A 24402-nucleotide genomic window follows, 5' to 3' on the forward strand; every position below is an offset into this window, starting at 1 on the left:
CCTGTCATTACAGGAACAGCCATATGCATATGCTTCAAGCATCTACAAAATGTAATTTTATCAACATAAATAAAATTACGATTTTTTCTTACAGCAAAAAAAAGAAAATTGAATTATAATTATTTTAAAAAAATAATATATATATAGAGATTGAATAATATATATTTATTATAAATATATGAAAATTGAATTAAAATCGTTTAAAAAGAATATTATATATATAGATTGAGTATTCAAGTTCGTATTGAATATAATCCGAATAATGATTTACTCATTTCAATGTCATAAGTTTGGATTAATATTTTTTACTTTAACTTTTTCCAAAGGAAAAGCATCTTCGAACTTGTGAGAATACATTTACAGGAAAAGATATATACCATCTCAAGAAACTTAATCTCAGCTTTAATGCCTTAACCTCCACGCTAAGAAAAGTGACCCCTTTCCTAATTAATGCAAACACTTTAGTGGCATGAAATATCTAGATTTGTTTCGGGTTCTGTGTACGGGTTCATCTGCTCTCATGGCGCAACCTGTGGAAAACACCTCCATCTCACATTCGAAGAAGCGTGGCTCAAAGTTGTTGGACACCAACTCCTTCTCGTGGCCACGGTCCGTCGCCCAGGTGTCGGCCCGTGTGTACCAGCACTTCGTCTACTTCTTCATGGACTACGCCATCGTTCTGCTGTCCCTCGTGCTCTGCAAACTCCTCCGGGAGATCTTGTCGTTGCTCTTGTTTCTAGCGGCGATCGTCGCCTGGTACTTCTTGTACTTGTCACAAAGAAAGACGGCCGAGATCGTGAACGGGTCGTGGCTTACCTGGTTGGCCGTGCTCACGACCCCGGTGCTCATGCTGGCCGGGTATACGCAGATGATCAATATCGCAGTTGCGGTCGGGTGTGCAATCGTTGTCGTGCGCGCAGCGTTGCATGGCTCAGACGACTTCTTTTAAATTGGGGGCTGGAGCTAACCAGCCATATATTGGGTATTTAATGTTTTCATAGCAGCACGCCGCTTAGCTCTATAACACGGGAGCGAGCAAATATTATTTAATGCCGAATTTGCCAGCTCCCGTGTTATCGCGTTAAGTCGCGTGCTGCTCTGAGGGCATTAAATACCCAATATATGGCTGGTTAGCTCTTTCCTAAATTGGGCGCCTGCACCTCTTTGCCTTCTAATAATGGCAGCCTTAGCTTGTGGTAATTATTGTATGGTGTGTACTGTTTAATGTGGGTTTATTGCTGAATATTGTTTTATCATAATGTTATATCCATTTTATATTAATAGAGATATTCACTTTTATTCTGACAGCGTGAAAACCAGAGATGTAGAGGATATATTTTTCTGTCCTTTCAGTTTCCTGTTTTCGATTTTAGATCGTAGCTCTTCAAAAAGCTGCCAAAGATGTACGGGATATAGTTTTTCTTTCTTTCCAGTCTCCTGTTTTCAGTTCTCAGTTTTAGATCGTATATTTTTGGGTGTTTTAAATTTAAATTATCAACTAGTTGATGGGACTCTGGAATTTATAGGTATGAGAGATCTTGTGGGTATATTTATGAATAAGCTTTTCGTGCTACATGCATACATGGAATTTCTAGGGATGGGAGATCTTGCGGGATTGTATGTAGGAATGGGAGATTTTGTGGGATTGTATGCGAAAAGCATAGATGTTTTATGTTTGGTAGATTATTTTATATTTGTGAATATATATATATATATATATCAGTTGCGGTTATTTATATATATTAGGTAATTAAATTTAAGTTGGGTAAGCTTAATATTCAACCAAAGAAGAGTATATATTTTATGTACATATTTTTTAGTTACTTTAAGTTTTATAGTTTGAGTGAGTTTAATAGTTAAGAGCATGTCTTTCTTCCTAAGAGATAGGAGATTCAAAACTAAAAGAAAAAGTATCTATACCTTAACACCATAGAATATGTATACCTTAATAGACAATTTTAAACTAAAATTACTTTTAGTACTAAATAAATATAATATATGTTTTAAAATAATTTTTCTTATTTTTATAAATAAATTTCAATTTATTTATATTTTATAAATATTTTAATAATATATAATTTATAATTAAAAATAATACAATTTTTATATTAAATTATATCTATATATAACTAAATTACTATTGATATATATCAATAATTTTTTTATAAAATATAATAATAATAATTCAAAAACTTTATAATGATTCAGAACTTCTTTATTCTAAAATTTATTTTAGTGGTTTGTTTAAAATGTTCTTCTACTTTATTATGATTTTAATTTTAAATTAGTTGTTTGTTATATTAGTTTATAATATAAAATATATTAATGTGTAAATTTCTTAAATACAAATTTATTTATTTATATATATCAATAATTTTCTTATAAAATATAATAATAATAATTCTAAAACTTTATAATGATTCAGAGCGTCTTTATTCTAAAATTTATTTTAGTGGTTTGTTTAAAGTGTTCTTCTACTTTATTATGATTTTAATTTTAAATTAGTTGATTGTTATATTAGTAAATAATATAAAATATATTAATATTAATATTTAAATTTCTTGTTTTTTTTTATTTTTTTTAATAGAAGGAAATTGTGTTTTTTTGGAGTTAAAAATTTATTTTAAATTACTAAATTAAAAAATAGTTTTAAATTTATTAAATTATTAGAAAATATATATTTGAAAGTATTTTATTTAAAACTAAATTTAAGATCAATTTAAACTAATTTATATGATTTAAAATATTTAATATAATGCTATAATTTCATGATTTTTCTAAAAACTTTTTATAGATTTGTATGATACTATAAGTTTGGTTATGGTTGAATATGTTGATGAAATTTGGCCATGGTAAATCATGGGTGTATATGACTAACGTAATTAACTAGGATTTACCATGGTTGACCAACACAAATATAGTTGATCAACATTGATATTGAATTTGTCATATGGTTGTGCATGTTCTCTGTGTTTTCCAATACATTGCAATGTTGAGTTTTGTCTGTCATATTGCAACATTGATTTTTGTTTGTTACATTGTGGCTTTCCATTACAATGCAATGTTGAGTTTTGTTTGTCACATTACAACATTGATTTTTGTTTGTTACATTGTGGCATTGGTAGTTGTTTGTAACATTGTCATGTTTATTTTTGTTTTCACATTGCAACATCAATTTTTGTTCAATACATTATTGTGTTGATTTTTGTTTGTCATTGAATTTGGTTCATCACATGCACAAGTGACACTTTTAACTCGATACATTTTAACACCTATTATTGTTCATTAAATTATGGCATTAATATTTGTTTATAACATTGTAATGTCAATTTTTCTTTATCACATTACATCATCAATATTTTTTAATCACACTGTTAGTCATTTATTTGGAAAAATATTTCTATGATTAAAAGCCATAAAATCCATATCATAGAGTTAGGAAAATTGTTTTATATCATTTTTGTTACCTTGAAAAGATATTTTGGCCAATAAATTGTTCCCTAAGGTATTTTTTTTTTTTTTTTACAAAATCATGAAATTATTGCATTGTAAAATAATTTTACCTATTTTTACTAAACAGTACAAATCTTATATCTTATAAATGCTCATTTGTTTTAACATTTGTAGACCACCTAGGTGAACCCTAAGACATATGTTTTTTGTTTGGTATATCAAGGTCATGAAATACCCTTGCGGTCAACACTTCCAATTTTGCTAAAAAAACAAAAATCAACACAAAAATTCTTCCCATATTTACTTGCACACAATTTATCCCTTGATATGAGCGAAGAGGGATGTTGAATTGATCTCGATGCAACAGGACAATAGTTTATTGTTGGCAACAAAGAGGATTTTTAATTCTAAATTGTGGAGAATTATTTTGTGAGCTTAATTACTATCGAGAAACTTCAATACTAAAGCTCTCATTTTAGTTTTTATTTCAATAAACATGCATCCTTTTTTATTTTCCATGCTCGGTATACCTCAGTGTGCAAGCTAAGGTGTGGGTGGTCCCAACAACCTTAACCTATGTACTTTTTTATTTGTTATCGTTGATAGTGTATATTTGTAAAAATTTTCCATATTATTTCTTTCATACTCATGCAACAAAAAAATTATTTTCATGTTACTTTAGTTATCTTGTTCATATTTACAATTCTATTTATATGTTCATTCTTATTAATAAATTCGTTGTCTATACTTATTCATAATCTATTAATTTGTTGTCCATATTTATTTTATTAGCTATTTCTCATGAATAAATTATCATAGGTTATTCAAGCACTAGAAGAAAAAACTATTGTTAAGATAAGTAAAAGAATATGAGCATTCCCATCCCTTAATCCTCTAAAGTAGAAAACGCCTTAGGGGATTTATAGTTATCAAGCTAATGTTACAATAGGGATTGTGGTTCCTTGTTTCATAGATTAGTCAATGACTTGAGAAACAAGCTTATTGTTGGGTTGGGTAAAAGACTAGGAGTGTTCGTCCCCATATCTCTCTATTTTGGGAAAGGCCCAGTGCATGCAAAGTTCATAAAACTAGACTTACTTGAGCATTGTTTTCAATTACTTTAATTTCCATTTCCAAGAAATTTTTTTCTTTAGTTTGAATACTTGAAATCAACCATACATTAAAGTTTAATAGGTGTAAACCACCATAACTTTGGAACCAAAGGAGTTACAACATCTGGGATACTAGTGCATGCATGATCGTAGAACAATTTTTTAAGTATGTGTGTGTTTTACTTTTAGGAAGCATGATTAGTTTGTTTTTAAAGTTTTGTTTCATGGTTACTTAATTTGTTTTCTTTTTCTTTTTCTTTTTTTTTTTTCTTTTTTTTAAACTTGGAATTTTAGACTCGAAGTAATTAATACTTCCACTAGTTAACTTTAACACTTAGTCCTAGTTTAGTTTGTATTTTCTGACATGACAAAAAATCTAGCCTAATCCCCTACATATTGCGATGTGCATCTAAGTTTACGAACAACTAAATTGATCTAATATTGCGTTTTAATTTATCCAAATAAATTAGGCTAACATACATTGAAAGTCAACGTTTTTTCATCACACTGTGACATTATTTATCATACATCACATTACGAAATCAATTTTTGTTCTTCACACTACAATGTCAACTTTTGTTCATCACATTAAAATGTTGAATTCTTTGGCCATGCTTTACCATGGCTAACTATGGTCAACCATAGGTGACTATGGTGAACATGATTAACTAATATAGGTGCTTATAGGTAAAAATGGTCAGCAATGATTGTTAATGTTTAACTATAGGTGAGTATGGCTGACCATTTTTGAGCTAGTTAACCATGGTTTAAAATTATTGAGCTATTTTGACCATGGTTGCAACGTGTAATAATATATGTATATGGTGATCATGTTGAATATGGTTGATTGTTTTAACCATGGTAATGATGATTGACCATGAATGACCATGGTCGATCATTACTAAGCTAGTTTGACCATGTTGTACCATGATTCTCTATGGTGAGAACGCTTGATCATGGTTTAACTTATTTGACTATGATTAACTATGGAAAACCATCGTTGACTATAGGTGAACATGGTTGATCATGGTCATCAGTGTTTAAATATAGATGAATTTAATTTGTTTTTCAAATTAGTAAACCTAGTATTCCACTTTATTAATGTGGTTGTCAACCCAACAAACCTAGGTGAACCAAATAAATGCAATAAATCTAGTAAACTTAAGTAAAGATAGTAAATCTAGTGATCTGAAGTCAACCTTATAAAGTTAGGTCAATCTATCAAATGTATGTCAACCTAGTCAACCTACTACACCTATGTGAACCTTGTAAATCTAGTAAACCTAGGTCAACCTAGTAAACCTAGTAAACCTATGTCAACCTAGTAAATGTAGGTCAATGTTGTCACATTATGACATGTTTTTTGTTCAACACATTTCAATTTCATTTCTTGTTCATCAAATTGTGACATTGTTTTGTGTTCATCACATTGCATCATTATTATTTGTTCTAATTGCAACATTGTTTTTTGTTCATCACATTACGAAGTTGTTTATGTGTTGTTACATTGGGAATAATATTAGATTTAATGTCCATGATGAGTACGGTTCACCATGGCACCCATATTTCCTATGGTTGACCATGTGAACCATAAACAATGATAGTCAACTACAGGTGACATGTTAATGTATAGATCAATGCAAAGTTAATATGTTATCAATTTGTTAATGCATTAATAATGTGTAGATGAATTTTTTAATGTATTATTAATATTTTAATTGGTTTATTGATGTGTAGGATAATGTGTAGATTAATGTTCTATTAGTCACCATGATTATTGGTTTCTCCACATTTTAAAATATTGTTTTGTAAACAATGCATGGCTATTTATCTAACATTTTCCTTTTGCTCTCATTCTAGATTGAAAATTGTTTGCTTTCATTAATGTTGTATTTTGACAATATATATTTATATAAATATTAATTCATTGTAATTGGCATTTTCCTAATGTTTGGATAACTTCAATGGTCCTAGAGTGATTTTATTTCACAAAGACTTAGGCAAACAAAAAAAAGTTAAAAGTCACCTTAATAAATATTTGATTACTCATACAAATTTTCAAATAGATTAATGAATTTAACCATTATTAATTCATACTCGTCATAATCTGTTTAAAAAAAAAAAAAATGTTTACTTATTCACCTTATAAAAATGTAACTATTGCTAACACTACAAGGAAAAAACCTTCTAGTAGATGTTTTTGTGGAGGCCCTTATAAAAATAGCACAAAAACTTGTTTGTAGTAGAGGTGAGCGGGTGGATGTTTTATCATATGTTTCTTTGACGGTGCATCTAAATTATTCAAGTGCACTGATGCCTTATTATCCATACACGCAACAGAGCTGCATATAACATGGTGCATTGTAGTTTTTTTTTTTAAATAAAAACCATGGCATGTTGAATACCCAAATGCACAGGTGTTTGTGATCTAGGTGGATCTTCAGACATAATGGCATGGAAAAGCTCAAAATTTAAAGTGGCAGAAAAGCAAGTATCTTGACATCATATCGAAGTGCTCGTCGCCCCTATTCCAATGGTGTGAACGACACTCCAGTCTAAGTCCAGATGATGAATTTATCACCAAAAGTCTCTGCCTTTGTTCCTTTGGAAAATGAGGCATTTTCTCTAAAAAATGGACTTAAAGACTTTAAAAGGAAAATCGCAATCAGAGAAGTCAAAAGGTGGGCTTAAGGCCAGGGTAGCAGAACCCCCGATTAGCGATCTCCGACTAATCGCAATCGGGGGCAAGCGATGGCCGATATCGGGACTTAAGACATGTGATTAGTGATTGCAATCGGCGATCGGAGGAGCAATCAGATCAACAAATGAACATCAGTGATCGGCGAAGAACCCTGGGCCGCAGAAATTGCAATATGCCGATAAGGCCGATAGTGATACGCCGATATCGATGATATCGGCGATCGGCAATACCCGCGATAGGGCCATTGAACAGTGCGATAGTGATATACGATAAAGGGCTGGACCCGATGGGTTTATAAGCCCGATTTCATATATTTGAAGTCTAGTTAAAAGGCTTTTATTAGATTTCCTTATGTTTCTATGTATTATCGCTTAGAATGAAAAAGAGTTATTTTAAAGGTTTTGTTGCGCTCGCCGATCCTTCCATTCAATGGCTTCTATTATAATCAATACGACCTCCAATTTAAGTGTGCATGTAACCAAAAGCAATGATATAAAGCCCAATGCATGCAGAAAGTGCAGGGGGAGAGGATTTTTGGCACGGAGTTCGATTCAAAAGCAGTGTAGGGGGGGCAGAAGTGCATTTTGTCTCAATTGGACAAATCTTATATGTTTTCAGCCCCTCTCGACACCATGGACACAGTGGTGCTATCCATTTCTTTGTTTGAGTTCTCCATTTCTCGGCCATTTTCTAGAATGGAGGTATAAGACTCCTTTTATGTAACTGATGATTGTATTCTCTTCTTTTTCATGCCATTTAATGAATGAAGGCCTCCCCATTGATTGAGCAGGGCCAGGAGACGTAGTCTAAGTTGGATGAACTCTGTTATCAAGTCTTGATGTCTTCTTTCATGCCTTATGTTTTTCTTCTTCTTCTCTCATGTGCACATTAAATTTCTATGTTAAGCTGCAATTTCTACATATGATTCTTTTAATGCATCTATAAGAAAAAGATCCCTGGATCAGTTTGAATATTTGCTAGCACCAGAATCCTTCATATAGTAAAACGTACTAGTGCTATTCGACAATGACGCTATGGTGTGCTAAATGTATAACAACACCCCAGGTCATCTTATAAAACATACTAATAAATGGTTTCTAATTTGTAAAAAATGACCGATGCTATTGTAAGACCACGAGACCAATGCGTTACCAGTAACGTAAAGCCTCCGTGCAACTTGATAAAGCACCATGATAATTTAAAATTTAAAAATAGACATAGTGCCTTTGGATAGGGCCTTCCCTAGTGTGCTTCACGAAACACATCAGAGGAGGGTTAAATAAAAAAAACCCTCTGAAAAATAATTTTAATTTTTACCATCTACATTGCGGGAGAGATCTGAAGTATTGATTTCCACTCTTGCCACGTGCAAGCACCCTGATGTTGATTCTTCTCTTTCTCACCACCTTTCAATACTATGCTCCCTATTTCAATTTCTATTTTTTTCAAATGGTGTGATTTTTTTTTTTTCTCCATTACATGTGCACAATGCCTCCTTGATGACCAAATGTATAGGTAATCTCTATGTTTCTTTCTAATTTAAGTTTTTAGTGGATTAGAATTGCAAATTAGGTTGAATTTCTCATTGTTTTCGCAAAAAAAAATCGATGTATGGTGTGCTCGATATGTTCGGTTTGCATTGGGAGCGGTGTGCCCTATAAATTTATAGGGTGTGCTGCATTTCAGTTCGTGAAAATAACACACCATTGTTGTGCTACTACATTTTGTAAATAGAAATGCACCAAGAAAGATGCGACAGATCGTGTGTCATTGCATCACACCCGGTGCATTTATATTAACCAAATGAACCACAAATAAATATTTAAAAATATTCCTATAGTTCAGTGTGTTCGATAACTTGAACATACCATATCGGTGCCAACAGGTTATACGTGCACAAGTGTGTCGTTGTTATGAAACCAGCTCACAAAAAGATAGAAAAGAAAGATCAACGCCTTAGAATTCAGCGTCTTCGAGGGGGCTACCTCCTTTAAATTACACAAATCAACAATTCTTGGATGATACAAATGACAATACCTCCTTTCTATATATAGGAGTCTAAGGGGTCATAATGTAATCAGAGCTGACCTAACAATAATAATGTAAGGGCACAACAATAACAACAATGGGCTTCTATGGGGCACAATAATAACAATATGGGGACTACATGGACACAACAATATAATAAGGGGGTTTCACTAATAACAATAAGGAGTTACACTAGCAGTATAGGTACCTACCATGCCCCTCTCCTTCAATAAGTGTTGTCCTCAATTCTTAAGTAGTTATGGATGCTTCTATATAAAATTCTCTTCCTCCCATGTGGAATATTTAGCGGGTAAGTTCTTCCACTTGATGAGATACTCTGAAATTGATCGATTTCGTCTGTCGGGTTCTTGTTTTCATGACTGATTCAGGTTCCAATATGATTTTTCCTTCCTCATCAAGTTCTGACAATATTGTTTGAATTGGGAGCTTGTCACTTATAAACTTCTTTAAGCATGAAACATGGAGAACTGGGGGCACTTGGGAAGATGCAGGAAGCTCCAATTTGTATGCCATAATACCAATCTTTTCCAGTGCCTTGTAAGGACCATAGTACTTTGGTGATAATTTATTATCCTTATTAGCTTGCTTGAGTGACATTTGTTTGTATCGTTGTATTCGTAAAAATACCCAGTTTCCAATATCAAAACTTATTTCGCTGTGATGTTGATATGCCTATTGTTTCATTTGATTCTATGCCAAAGTGAGGTTATCCTTTAAGAGTTGGAGAACTTGTTGTTTTTGAGGGTCTACCTTAACACCTTCATGAGATACAATATGACCCAAGTATTCCATCTCTTGTACTCCAAAGAAACATTTGGAGGTTTTTTCATATAATTCTTTCTCGTCCAATAGTCCGAGGACTCTATCAACATGTTGAACATGATCCTTCCAAGACTTGTTGTAGAATAATATATCATCAAAAAATACTAACACAAATTTTCTAAGGAAGGGTTTTGAAATGGAATTCATCAAATCTTGGAATGTAGAAGGTGCATTCAGTAAGGCCAAAAGGCATGACCAACAATTCATAATGACCCTCATGAGTTCTAAATGTTGTTTTTGGGATGTCTTTAGTCTTCATTTGGATTTGATGATATCTTGCATGAAGGTACAACACGCTGAAGTAAATTTCTCCATGCAATTCATCCAATAATTCATCAATGACAAGTATGGGAAATTTATCTTAAATAGTGAGCTTGTTGAGCTCTCTATAATCCAGACACATGTGCCATGATCCATCCTTCTTGTGCACAAATACTACTGGAGCAGAGAAAGAACTTTGACTAGGTTGAATTATACCAGCCTCTAACATTTTTACAATCATACATTCAATTTCACTCTTTTATGCAAAGGGATATCCGTAAGGCCTGATTTTAAAGGAACACTTCGTGGAAAATGAATAGCATGATCATGATCACAAATAGGTGGGAGACCTTTGGGAGTCTCAAATACCTTGGAATGATTGTCCAAGACTTTTTAAAGATCTAGAGAAATAGATGATTTCGATGTGGGAACCTCTAGCAACCATAATTATGCAATTACGACACATTCTTCTTCCTTTAGAATCTTTGTCATATTGTTAGAGTTGATTATCTTTCCCGGTTTCCCCAAATATTGTAGTCATTGGACTCCTAGTACAACATCAACACCACCCATTGGAGTGGAAAGCATTGTACTATTCAAAACATATTCTCCCATGGATATCTTGATATTATGGCACTTTCCAAAGCAATTTATGGTTCTTCCATTTGCAACCATCACTTGACACTCTGGTGCTACATATAGGAAGCAATTCAATTCCTTCGCTATCTTACAATGAATGAAATTATGGGTACTGCCCAAATCAATCAGCACTATTACCTTTTTCTTCTTGATATATCCTTATATATTGATAGTTTGAGGAGTCGTAATTCCTGCCAATGCATTACAATATATGGTCATATTCATTTATTGATGCTCAATGTGATCTTTCACTTCTTGGACCTTTTTCTTCTTGATATGTCCTTCTATCTTGAGAGTTTGAGGAGTGGTAATTCTTGCCAATGCTTTACAAGATATGATCAGATTCATTTCTTCTTTCTCTGGGGTTGGTTCTTAGTGTATATCATCTTATTTTGATGTTTCTTGATCCTTTTCTTCCTCCTCTTTACAATCCATGTAAAATAATTTCTTCTCAGCACACATCTGACCTTTAGTGTATTTGCTATCACAAATGTAATAAAGACCTTTTTCTCTTTTTTCTTCCAATTTTTGTGGTGTAAACCTTGTAGGTTCTAGAAGGCTAGGAGAAAAAACACTTCCATATTTGTAGTTGTGAGTGGTAGTATTCCTTGTTTCCATAATTCCTCTTTCAATTTTTCTTGCCAACCTGGTGCCTTCTCCAATGAACCAAGTTCCCAAAGACGAACCTCATGTTGAATGTTATCCTTTAAAGTCCCTATGAAGACATCAATCCTTTTTCTCGAGAATATAATTTACCCTTATATTTAATTTTTGGAAGTCGTCAATGTGCTCTGCGATTGTAGCTTTTGTTTGAGATTTATTAATTGGCTAAAGAATGTGTTGCTCTTTGTATCCTCATAATTTTCTATCATTTCCTCCATGAAAATTGACCAAGTGACAAGTGGCTTCCAAGAAAAAATCCCTTTATACCATAAAAATTGATTTGATTCTAAATATAAAGATGAAATACGTACCTTTTTTAACAACTGTACATCATGTAGATCAAAATATTGTTCCATCTATAGTATCCAATTTACTGGATCCTTGCCATCAAACATCCTCATATCGTCTTTTCTTGATTTTAGGAGCTTGATCTTCAAATGACTGTAACTCTGTAATTTCAGATCTCCAAGGTCTGAAATTGCGACCTATAGTAGCCCTCTGCATCCTCTTTCTAATGCCACTAGTCTGATTGAAATTGTATTCTCCAAGAAATAGTTATGCCCAATCTCCCAAGATGACCTGCTTATATACTTTTTCCATAGAGCGAACTTGTACGAAGTGCCACGTGTTACTGTTTCAACCTTCAGACCTGAAAACAATAAAAAGAAAAGTACCATCCATCCTCTTTCTGTAGCCTCTGACGAAATTTCAATCTAATGCTCAGAGAAAAAGTTATGACGATTTCCCTAGGTTGCCTGTTTGGGATGTAATTCGGGAGCCTGCAGAAACTCTAAATGTCTTGGATTGTATCTCTGAAAATATAATGAAACAAGATCTGAAATTCGGCCCAATCTTCACCATGATTTCAACTCAAATGATTTTTAATTTCAAAGTCTGAAACTTCGTAGAAAACAAATTATGGGGAAATTCCATGATGAGCTGTTTGAGATTGAATTTTGGAGCTTGCAAAAACCCTAATTTCCTCAAATCATATCTCCAAAAATATAGCGAGACAAGATCTGAAATTCAAACCCAAAGTTTAGAAATATTTCTTCTCAAATGGGTTTTTTGTTTATCTTCTGAAATGTCGCAGAAAAAAAGTTATAGCAAAAATTCTACGAAGACTTGTTTGGAGTTGCGAAACCCTAGAATCCAAAGCTCTGATACCAAATGTTATGAAACCAGCTCACAAAAAGATAGAAAAGAAATATCAACGCCTTAGAATTTAGCGTATTTGAGGGGGCTACCTCCTTTAAATTACACAAATGAACAATTCTTGAATGATACAAATGACAAGACCTACTTTCTATATATAAGAGTCTAAGGGATCATAATGTAATCAGAGCCGACATAACAATAATAATGTAAGGGCACAACAATAACAATAGTGGTCTTCTATGGGACACAATAATAACAATATGGGGATTGCATGGGCACCAAAATATAATAAGGGGGTTGCACTAATAACAATAAGGGGTTACAGTAGTAGTATAGGGACCTAATAGCCACACCGTTATGAAAATTTAAATTTATAAAACACCCATAGTGTGTCATAGTTATGTGTGCACCATTACTAGTGTGGTAATAGTTGAAAACACACCATCTTTGAAGCATGACTTTATTTTGAGCGCTTCAGTATTTTTTTTGTTTTGAGATTGAAATTTATGTTTCCATATTTATATATACATGTTTCATTTAATTAAAAAAAAATTGTATTTTATGTATGAGGCTGATGTATTTTATATGTCAATCATGTAGTAGAGATGTCACCAAAGGGAGTAGCAGCAGGAGTAGGAGCACCAGGCAGACCCATAAAAAATGTTATGACCATGACAGGCTAGAGAGAGGGAGAAGGATTTATACCCTCACCCTATTACTGTAATGACTCGAGTGATGTTGAGGAATGTAGGCACCCTCAAGTACTATGAGGAGGGTACATCCTTGGAGGTGGAATCAGTCTTATTGGTGTATCTGATCCATCAATGGAATGTTGAGAAACAGGCTTTCCGTGTCAGTCTTGAGTTGTGATATAGTCCCACTGAGGATGACATATCCTTTATCATTGGATTATCTAGGAGACGAGTGGATTTTCCCCAGTTTATTGATGTCCCCCATGGTGTTGTAGCTAAGAGTGAGCTTGTATACACTTAGAAACATGTCGAGCCTCATGCAGTTTGTCCATTATATTTTCAGGTCCGTGGTGGTCAACTATGATTTTCTTCTTTCACTACAGAGGAGGCCAGGTTCCTCTCATTATTAGTCAGCACCATTGCACATCATTTTGTTGATGGGAAACACATTAGTTTCCCTCTTTTGTATTATGTTGATTCTTTGATTCAAGCGCCATGTTGCATTAGATGGTCTGCCAATTTTTTTGAGGCAGTTTTGCATGATGTTAGAGAGATGTCATGCGTCTTTGTGACAAGGGAGGGAGACCTTCTCTTTTTCTTCTAAGATTTTTTGTTTATTTTTTGAGAGGTTTCCGAAGATGAGGCCTACATTTGATTGTCACCCTCCTAGGTGGTCTGAACTTAAATAGGAACACAACAACATACAGATATAATCATAAACACAAAGATGTAGCCAAAATATACTTCATTTCATTAATATAAAAAAATTGAACTATGGTTACAAACAAAATGGAAATAAGATAGCTTGGGTGATGGTAGCCTATCTCTAAGAAGAGATGTGATGGCTACATGCCTCTGAAATGTGTTGCAATGAGGCTCAATGGCCTATTTATTATTAGAAAACATAAGAAAACCCTAAACAACCAAAACCCTAACCCCAGGAGATGTAATACCAAGAGTTTGTGGGCTCCATTGGGGTTAGTTGGGTAACCAACTTCTTGGGGTTGTAACTTGGTCCTATTATCTTTGTTTGGCACGTACGATACCTTGTTGAAAAGGTCTCACCAATTACTACAGGTTTCGTTATAGGTCCCTACCTACACCCTTGGGCCTACTACAGACCCCAGAAAAATGTCGTTAGGGGGGTCAAAACTTCTCTGGAAGTTCAGGACTCGAAAAACTGGTAAAAATAGTAAATGCTAAAATGAACAAGGAAACAAATGAGACTGACTGGGGGGTCTAGGTGGAATAAGCGGGTGGCTACCAATATCGACTTGGATCATTCCTCCCCCCCTTAGGAAGCAATGGTCCCCATTGTGTGCATATCCTCCATGAGGTGAGGAAATTTTTGTTGAACCTGGTCCATGGTGAACCACTTGCCTCGGTGAAGGAGTTGGTCTACTTTGACAACTTGATATAACTGTATCCTCTGTTGGTGAGTGTTCTTGATCTATGTGTTCATGATTTGATGAGTTGTAGCCTATTCCATGTAGTCTGGGTTGAGTTCTATTAGTGTGGGTTGTTCTGCAATGTCAAATGTGTCCAACAATGGTGTAAAGTATGGCCGAAGGTGATCTACATTGAACACTGGGTGCAAGCGAAGGAACAGTGGGATTCTGAGCTTGAAGGCATTGTCACCGACGACCTTGGTGATGATGTATGGACCATATTTGAGTGGTCGAAGCTTGCGCTGGGGTCCAACAAGGCACTCCTTCTGCAAATGTAGCAAAACTTTGTGGCCAACCTGGAACTTGTGCAGAACTCAATGTTGATCATGGTGCTCATTGTAATTAGCATTGGCTCTATCCAATATATCATGGACCTGTTGGAGGATGTGTTGAATGTGCTCAATGAAGTTGTTAGCCCTTTCATCTTTGGACTGAACATGAGTCGAATCTACTTGAGTGGTTGCAAATTGTATGGCCACATCAATGGGGCATAATGGCTGAAATCCCAACCCTACCTGAAAGGATCTGTGGCATGTTGATTTGTGAAGAGCTCTATTGTAGGTGTGTTGGACATAGGGGATACTATCATCCCACGTGCGTGGATTCTTCGAGTTTTACATGCAAAGAATGTGTACGATCATCCAGTTGACAACCTTTGTTTGGCCATCAATTTGGGGATGGAAAGCAGTGGACTTAGTAAGTTTTATATCTAGCATCGACCAGAGACTTGACCAAAATGAACTCAGGAATCTACTAGCTTGATCTGAGACATTGAACTGTAGGATCCCAAAGTGTACCCACACTCACTCAAAGAAGCACATAGTAGTGGCTTTTGTTGTGATACTCTTCTTGTAGTCCGGCATGACAACCATCTTAGAGAATCTGTCGATGACCAAGAAAACACAATCGTTGTCATGCTTAGTAGAAGGAAGGCTCGACATGTAATCCATGGAGACAGATTCCCAAGGCCGACTAGGAGTAGGTAGAGGTGTCTACATGCCTTGCTTCTTGATGGTTGGTTTGGAAATGACACAGGTGGTGCAAGATCTAATGTACTTCCCATCATCCAGAGGAAGTTTCGGCCAATAAAATTACTTATGCAATACCACCACTATTTTCTTTACTCCGAAATGTCAAATGACCTAACTGTAGTGTGTCTCCCAAATAATCTTGACACGTGCACTCGAAGGAACACAAATGTTTCTAAGGTGGCATAACAGTGCATCCTGAAGGTTAAAATTTAGAAATTTATTCCCTTCGAGGAGTGTCTGGTATATGCTGCCAAATTTTGGATTGCTCTTGTAAAGATGTGGACACCCTGATGTCTCGTTCCCACAGTAGTCGAGCACAATGATCAGCGCGAGGACCGGTGGTCGATTGAGGCAATCAACGAAGATATTGGTGCTTCCCTTATTATACTTAATGTTCAAAAGGAACAGTTGCAGATAGGTGGACCATTTATAATGGAGATCTTTCTGCAACTTACTTTGTGTTTGTATGAGTTGTAGAGGTCGATGGTCTGTGTGAATGACCATTTCCTTCTCGAGAATGTAATGCTTCCATTAATGACAGGCTTGCATAATGGAATACATTTCTTTGTCATAAGTGGGGTACTTTAAGATTGTGTCTAAAAGTGTCTCACTGTGGTAAGCCACTGGATGCCCATGCTAAGTAAAAACCACACCAATAGCATAGTCAGAGGCATCTATATCAATCTCAAATGGTTGTTTTAGGTCTAGTAATGTGAGCACTGGTGCAGAATAGAGGCGATTATTCAACTTGGAGAAGGCTTTTTGTTGGGTTTTTGACACTTTTTTTTTTTCTCTCTACCCTTGGTGACTTGACTTAAAGGCCAAGTGATATGAGAGAACCCTAACATGAACCTATGGTAGAAATTGGAAAGACCCAAAAGGTTGTAGAGATTTGTTAGAGTGGTTAGGGTTGGCCAGTCCTAAATGACTTGTATCATGGATGACTTGTTTCAATATAACAGTGTTCTCCTGCACCATGAGTTTAGTATTCTTTTTAATCCTTTTGCTCTCAGCAAGAATACCTAATGGAGGCATAATTCCTCGGTAATTTCCTAACAAATTTGGTTACCCTATCGAGCGGTTATGGTACAGGCTTAGACCAGACCTGGCTACTAAATCCTTCGGCTGGGCGAGGACTAAACTAGCCGGACCTACCCACTATGGTTTAGAATATAAGGGTTCATCTTGCGATTATTTACTTGTCACATCCTTCTAACCCTACTAGGTAAGGAACAATCCTCCACCATTGCCTACAAACCCTAGCAGGCATGCCTTTCCATCCTAATTCCTTCGAGAATTATTGTTCATTTCTAATACAAATTTTTAGAAAAGAAACAAAAAGATAAATACTTCGTAGCCATTTCCGTCTACAATAAATCAACTAATATTTAACTACAAGAAATATTCTAACAGGAACATCACAAATTTAACCACAACATTCCCTTTTCAGTGTTCAATACATGGCCATTTCCATTATGAAAACTAAAGTTACTCTCTGTTTTTATGATAGGAAAACACCACAATTTTAGTAATAAAAACCTACCACAATTTTATGTAACAGGTAAAACACCACTATTTCGATAATAATAAAATATCACGGTTTCTTGTACAAGCAATAGCTAAAGTTAAAGACTTATCTGATTCTATTTCTTTTTTTAAGAGCCGCCAAGGAAATCAAGAGAGGGAATGCACTCCTCCTGACCAATGAGATTAGTAACCACATGCCAATTCCACTACCAGGAAGTAGAAACGAAATTATCTAAAACCTCAACAATCCACTGAGATCATTACAGAGATTGCTCTGTTTAGGGTTTCCACTGGTTTCGCCAGCAGTATCCCCTACTGGCCGTGGAGATACCCATTTTCTCTTCTTCCTCCTTTTTTTTTTCCTTGTTGTATTCTCTACCCTTTGTTTTCCACCGAACAGTTCCTTTGGAAAGAAAGACAACCATTTCTAACTCTTCCACTGAGTAATTCCTCCTGTGATTTCCTTGGTTGCCCTAACTAACTTGTCAACCAATTCAGAGTTATATCCTTTAGTATTAAATTGAAAAACATAGTCAGTTAAGTTCTAGGAGTAAAAGAATAAAATTAACTTGTGAATATTTACAATAACCTAGGGGTGTTACACTAGGTTTGCCACTTCCCTTTTGGAAAGTCGATATTCTCATCTCTATACGAAGATTGATTGGCTCCTTTGTATGCTTGGAAATTTCTTTGGTATATTCTCATCGCTATACGAAGTAATATTGGCTCCTTTGGCTGCTTGGAAATTTTTTTGTATGATTATTTAAATGTATTTTTATTATAAATATATTATTTATAGGTATTATTTATATATATAATTTTTTAATCAAATAAAAAAATTGAGAAATAAATTATGAAAATTGAATGGAAAAAAAATTAATTTTTCAAAATTTTAAATAAATTTATATGTATATGATTTACCACATTAAACTTAAAACAACCACCAAAAACCAAATTGTAATTAGATTTAATAGAAGAAACTTCTTTCGAAGAGAAACTTACAAAAAATCAAATGCGATTACATTTATTACAGAAAACGTCTTTGGAAAATGATAAATTTATTACAGGAAAACTCCAGGAAAAGAGGAGGTTAAATAAAGATACCTAACATTATTGGTAACTTTATACAATTTATCAAGAAACTTCATAGAGGAGATTATTGGTAACTTTATACAATTTATCAAGAAACTTCATAGAGGAGATTAAATAAAGATACCTAACATTATTGGTAACTTTATACAATTTGAAACTTCATAGAGGAGATTAAATAAAGATACCTAACATTATTGGTAACTTTATACAATTTATCAGGAAACTTCAAGGGAAAAAAAAAGACTAAATAAAGATACCGAACAGAACATTATTGGTCACTTCATAAATGAATGAAGTTCTAAATCAACGTCCTGTCATTTCAATATTCTATATTCTAAACTATTTTGATAAACTTTTCAAGATACTCCTCATGATTGCCGGGAGCTAGCCATCATAAATAATAAAAACACAACCTACAGAGATAAGTAGACTTGTTGGTTATCCTGCAGGAATATATATATATATATAGATTCCATTAAATTATAGCTAATTCAACAATGATTTCTTCGTAACAGAACACGGTTTTCTTTGTACCAAATTTTCTGTTGGGGTAAATCGAGTCAAGAACAGAACGGGGCCGTCCTATGCAAACGCAATGTGCAGGAAAAAAAGAAAACTAAGTTTAGGCCATTGCATTTTAATTATTAGATAAAGTAGGTTTTTAAACTAATTTTATTAAAAAATTATATTATTTAATTTGTAAAATTTAAATATCTTAAAATTTTCAGCGCTAAATCTATTTTCAAAACTCCTAGAAAACTATATATAGTTCAATTAAAAAAAATCAAAAACATTTTCTCTATTAATTTAATTACACCCTTAATTTTTCTCTATTAATTTAATTACATCTTTAAAAATAATTGAGGAAACCATCCTAAAAATCTTCAAAAGTAGTCGGTACAGGTAACTTATAATATTATTATTTATTTAATATTTTTCTAACAATTAATATTATATTTTATTTAATATTTTTTTCTTAATCAATTAATAAGTACTAAATTTATTTAATATTCTTTTCTTAGTCAATTAATAATTACTAAATTTGAAATTTGAAATTAACTTAATTACCACTTCATCAAACACAAATATATGTTTGATTAATTATTAAAATTATGTAATGAAGATGTATGAATGGTGCTCCAATGTGTGTAGGAAAATCTGTTTGAAGTAATCATTAAAGCTTTTGTTCAAAAATTCTTTAGAATACAAAATAACTTAACTTATTAAAATATAAATATAAATATAAATTTAATTACTTATTAAAATTGTATAACCAAGAAGATAGGGTTAGGGATAAATATATAATTGATAGAGATAGGGATAAAGATAGAGATAAAGATAAAGATAAAGATGAAGATAAAGGTAAAGATAAAGATAAATATAATTTTGATTATTTATTAAAATTGTTTAACCAATATGCATGAGTGGTTGTAAAATGTGTATCTTTGAAAAATTTGTTTAAAGCATTCATCAAGTTTCTTGTTAGGAACTTTTCAGAAATATTGAAATGATTCACAAAAAAATTCCAAATTCGAAAGAAAAATTTAATATTTGTGGGAAAATATGTTTCATAGGTGGATACCTTCAATCCATTTAAAATAAGTTGATAAAATTGATGAGCAAGATCACATTCTTGAAAATTCTGTGTAAAACATTCATCAAGTTTCTTGTTAGGAACTTTGTAAAAATATTGAAATGACTCACAAAATTTTCCAAAAAAAGAAAAATTAATATTCCTGAGAGGATATATTCTATAGGTAGATACCTTCGATCTATTTAAAGTAAATTGGTAAAATTGTATAATCAAAATACTTAAGTGGATGTCCAATGTGTTTCCTCAAGCATTCTGTATAAAGTACTCATCAAGTTTCTCGTTAGAAACTTCGCAGAAATATTCCTCACGAAAATTTTCCAAATTTCAAAGAAAAAATTAACATTCTTGAAAGGATATCTTCCATTGATCGATAACCTGTGTATTGAAAGTTTATTAAAATTATACATATCAAAGGAGTTTAGTTTAACCTGTATGGATAGGTTGGTCTTTATGATATTTATGAAATATTGATTTTATAAGGTGGAATAGTGGTAGCAGTTTATTAAGGAATTTAGCTCGAGTGGTATGGATATATTGAATCTTATGACATTTATGAAATATTGGTATGGATATGTTGGTTTTTATGACTTTTATGAAATATTGGTTTTACAAGGTGGAATAGTGGTAAACTTTTTTATGAAGCAATTTAGGTCAAGTGGTATGGACATATTGACTTTTATAACATTTATGAAACACTGGTTTTACAAAGTGGAATAGTGGTAGCTATTTTTATAAAGGAATTTAGCTAAGGTGGTATGGACATATTGATGTTTATAACATTTATGAAATCTTGGTTCCACTAGGTAAAATAATAGCAAAGGTTTCTATAAAGTTACTAATTGTATTTAGTAAAATATATTTATGATGGTTTAAAAAATATGAAAATTGCATTATAATTATTTTTAAAAAATAATATATATATATATATAGATTGAATAATATATATTTATTATAAATATATGAAAATTGAATTATAATCGTTTAAAAAGAATATTATATGTATAGATTGAGTATTCAAGTTTGTATTGAATATAATCCCAAGAACGATTTACTCATTTTTAATGTCATAAGTTTGGATTAATATTTTTTACTTTAACTTTTTCCAAAGGAAAAGCATCTCCGAACTTGTGAGAATACATTTACAGGAAAAGATATATACCATCTCAAGAAACTTAATCTCAGCTTTAATGCCTTAACCTCCACGCTAAGAAAAGTGACCCCTTTCCTAATTAATGCAAACACTTTAGTGGCATGAAATATCTAGATTTGTTTCGGGTTCTGTGTATGGGTTCATCTGCTCTCATGGCACAACCTGTGGAAAACACCTCCATCTCAGATTCGAAGAAGCGTGGCTCAAAGTTGTTGGACACCAACTCCTTCTCTTGGCGACGGTCCGTCGCCCAGGTGTCGGCCCGTGTGTACCGGCACTTCGTCTACTTCTGCATGGACTACGCCCTCGTTCTGCTGTCCCTCGTACTCTGCACACTCCTCCGGGAGATCTTGTCGTTGCTCCTGCTTCTAGCGGCGTTCGTCGCCTGGTACTTCTTGTACTTATCACAAAGAGAGACGGCCGAGATCGTGAACGGGTCGTGGCTCACCTGGTTGGCCGTGCTCACGACCCCGGTGCTCATGCTGACCGGGTATACGCAGATGATCAATATCGCAGTTGCGGTCGGGTGTGCAATCGTTGTCGTGCGTGCAGCGTTGCATGGCTCAGACGACTTCGTTTAAATTGGGCGCCTGCACCTCTTTGCCTTCTAATAATGGCAGCCGTAGCTTGTGGTAATTATTGGATGGTGTGTACTGTTTAATGTGGGTTTATTGCTGAATATTGTTTTATCATAATGTTATATCCATTTTATATTAATAGAGATATTCACTTTTATTCTGAGAGCGTGAAAACCAGAGATGTAGAGGATATAATTTTTCTTTCCTTTCTGTTTCCTGTTTTCGATTTTAGATCGTAGCTCTTTGAAAAGCAGCCAAAGATGTACAGGATATAGTTTTTCTTTCTTTTCGGTTTCCTGTTTTCAGTTCAGTTTTAGATCGTATATTTTTGGGTGTTTTAAATTTAAATTATGAACTGGTTGCTGAGACTCTGGAATTTATAGGTATGAGAGATCTTGTGGGCATATTTATGAATAAGCTTTTCGTGCTACATGCATGCATGGAATTTCTAGGGCTGGGAGATCTTGTGGGATTGTATGTAGGAATGGGAGATCTTGTGAGATTGTATGCGAAAAGCATAGATGTTTTATGTTTGGTAGATTATTTTATATCTGTAAAATTTCTAGGAATGGGAGATCTTGTGGGATTGTATGCGAAAAGCATAGGTGTTTTATTTTTGGTAGATTATTTTATATTGGTGAATATATATATATTTATTTCAGTTGCGGTTATCTATATATATAAGGTAACTAAATTTAAGTTGGGTAGCTCATTATTCAACGGAAGAAGAGTATATATATTTTATATGCATATTTTTCAGTTATTTTAAGTTTTATAGTTTGAGTGGGTTCAATGGTTAAGAACAAGTCTTTTTTCCTAAGAGATTCGAAGTTCAAAACTAGAAAAGAGAGTATGTATGCCTTAACACTATAGAATATGTATACCTTGATAGACAATTTTAAACTAAGATTAATTTTAGTGCTAAATAAATATAACATATATTTTAAAATAATTTTTCTTATTTTATAAATGATTTTCAGCTTATTTATATCTTATAAATATTTTAATAATATATAATTTATAATAAAAAATAATACAATTTTCATATTAAATTATATCTATATATAACTAAACTACTATTTATATATATCAATAATTTTCTTGTAAAATATAATAATAATAATTCCAAAACTTTATAATGATTCAGAACGTCTTTATTCTAAATTTATTTTAGTGGTTTGTTTAAAGTGTTCTTCTACTTTATTATGATTTTAATTTTAAATTAGTTGATTGTTATATTTTTTTATAATATAAAATATAGTAATATGTAAATTTCTTAAATATAAATTTATTTATTTATATATATCATTAATTTTCTTATAAAATATAATAATAATAATTCCAAAACTTTATAATGATAGAACATCTTTATTCTAAAATTTATTTTAAATTATTAAATAAAAAAATAGTTTTAAATTTATTAAATTATTAAAAATATATATATTTGAAAGTATTTTATTTAAAACTAAATTTAAGATAAATTTAAACTAATTTATATGATTTAAAATATTTAATATAATGCTATAATTTCATGATTTTTCTAAAAACTTTTTATAGATTTGTATGACACTATAAGTTTGGTTATGGTTGAATATATTGATGAAATTTGGCTATGGTAAATCATGGGTGTATATGGCTGACCTAATTAATTAGGATTTACCATGGCTGACCAACACAAATATAGTTGATCAACATTGATATTGAATTTGTCATATGGTTGTGCATGTTCTTTGTGTTTTCCATTACATTGCAATGTTGAGTTTTGTCTGTCATATTGCAACATTGATTTTTATTTGTTACATTGTGGCTTTCCATTACATTGCAATGTTGAGTTTTGTTTGTCACATTACAACATTGATTTTTGTTTGTTACATTGTGGCATTGGTAGTTGTTTGTAACATTGTCATGTTTATTTTTGTTTTCACATTGCAACATCAATTTTTGTTCAATACATTATTGTGTTGACTTTTGTTTGTCATTGAATTTAGTTCATCGCATGCACAAGTGACACTTTTAACTCGATACATTTTAACACCTATTATTGTTCATTAAATTATGGCATTAATATTTGTTCATTACATTGTAATGTCAATTTTTCTTTATCACATTACATCATCAATATTTGTTAATCACACTGTTAGTCATTTATTTGGAAAGATATTTCTATGATTAAAAGCCATGAAATCCATATCATAGACTTAGGAAAATTGTTTTATATCATTTTTGTTACTTTGAAAAGATATTTTGGCAAATAAATTGTTGCCTAAGGTATTTTCTTTTGTTTATTTTTATTTTTTACAAAATCATGAAATTGTTACATTGTAAAATAATTTTACCTTTTTTTACTAAACAGTAACAAATCTTATAAATTCTCATTTGTTTTAACATGTGTAGAAGACCTAAGTGAACCCGAAGACATATGTTTTTTGTTT

General features: G+C 32.7%; 2 protein-coding genes across 2 annotated transcripts; both read left to right on the forward strand.

The window, feature by feature from the left end:
• Positions 1-469: 469 nt before the first annotated feature.
• On the forward strand, positions 470-949 carry LOC149172144 (PRA1 family protein F1-like). Its single transcript, XM_089426210.1, has one exon. The coding sequence runs from the start codon at positions 470-472 to the stop codon at positions 947-949; it is 480 nt and encodes a 159-aa protein (XP_089282336.1).
• A 20577-nt stretch (positions 950-21526) lies between these two features.
• LOC149172145 (PRA1 family protein D-like) lies at positions 21527-21973 on the forward strand. The gene has a single exon (XM_089426211.1). It carries the CDS (start codon positions 21527-21529, stop codon positions 21971-21973), a length of 447 nt encoding a protein of 148 aa, XP_089282337.1.
• The last annotated feature ends 2429 nt before the right edge of the window (positions 21974-24402 follow it).

Source organism: Pinus tabuliformis, chromosome 4_2 (assembly GCF_031772625.1).
Source record: "Pinus tabuliformis cultivar Carrire ecotype Pingquan chromosome 4_2, CPIR1, whole genome shotgun sequence".
NCBI classification, from domain to species: Eukaryota; Viridiplantae; Streptophyta; class Pinopsida; order Pinales; family Pinaceae; genus Pinus; species Pinus tabuliformis.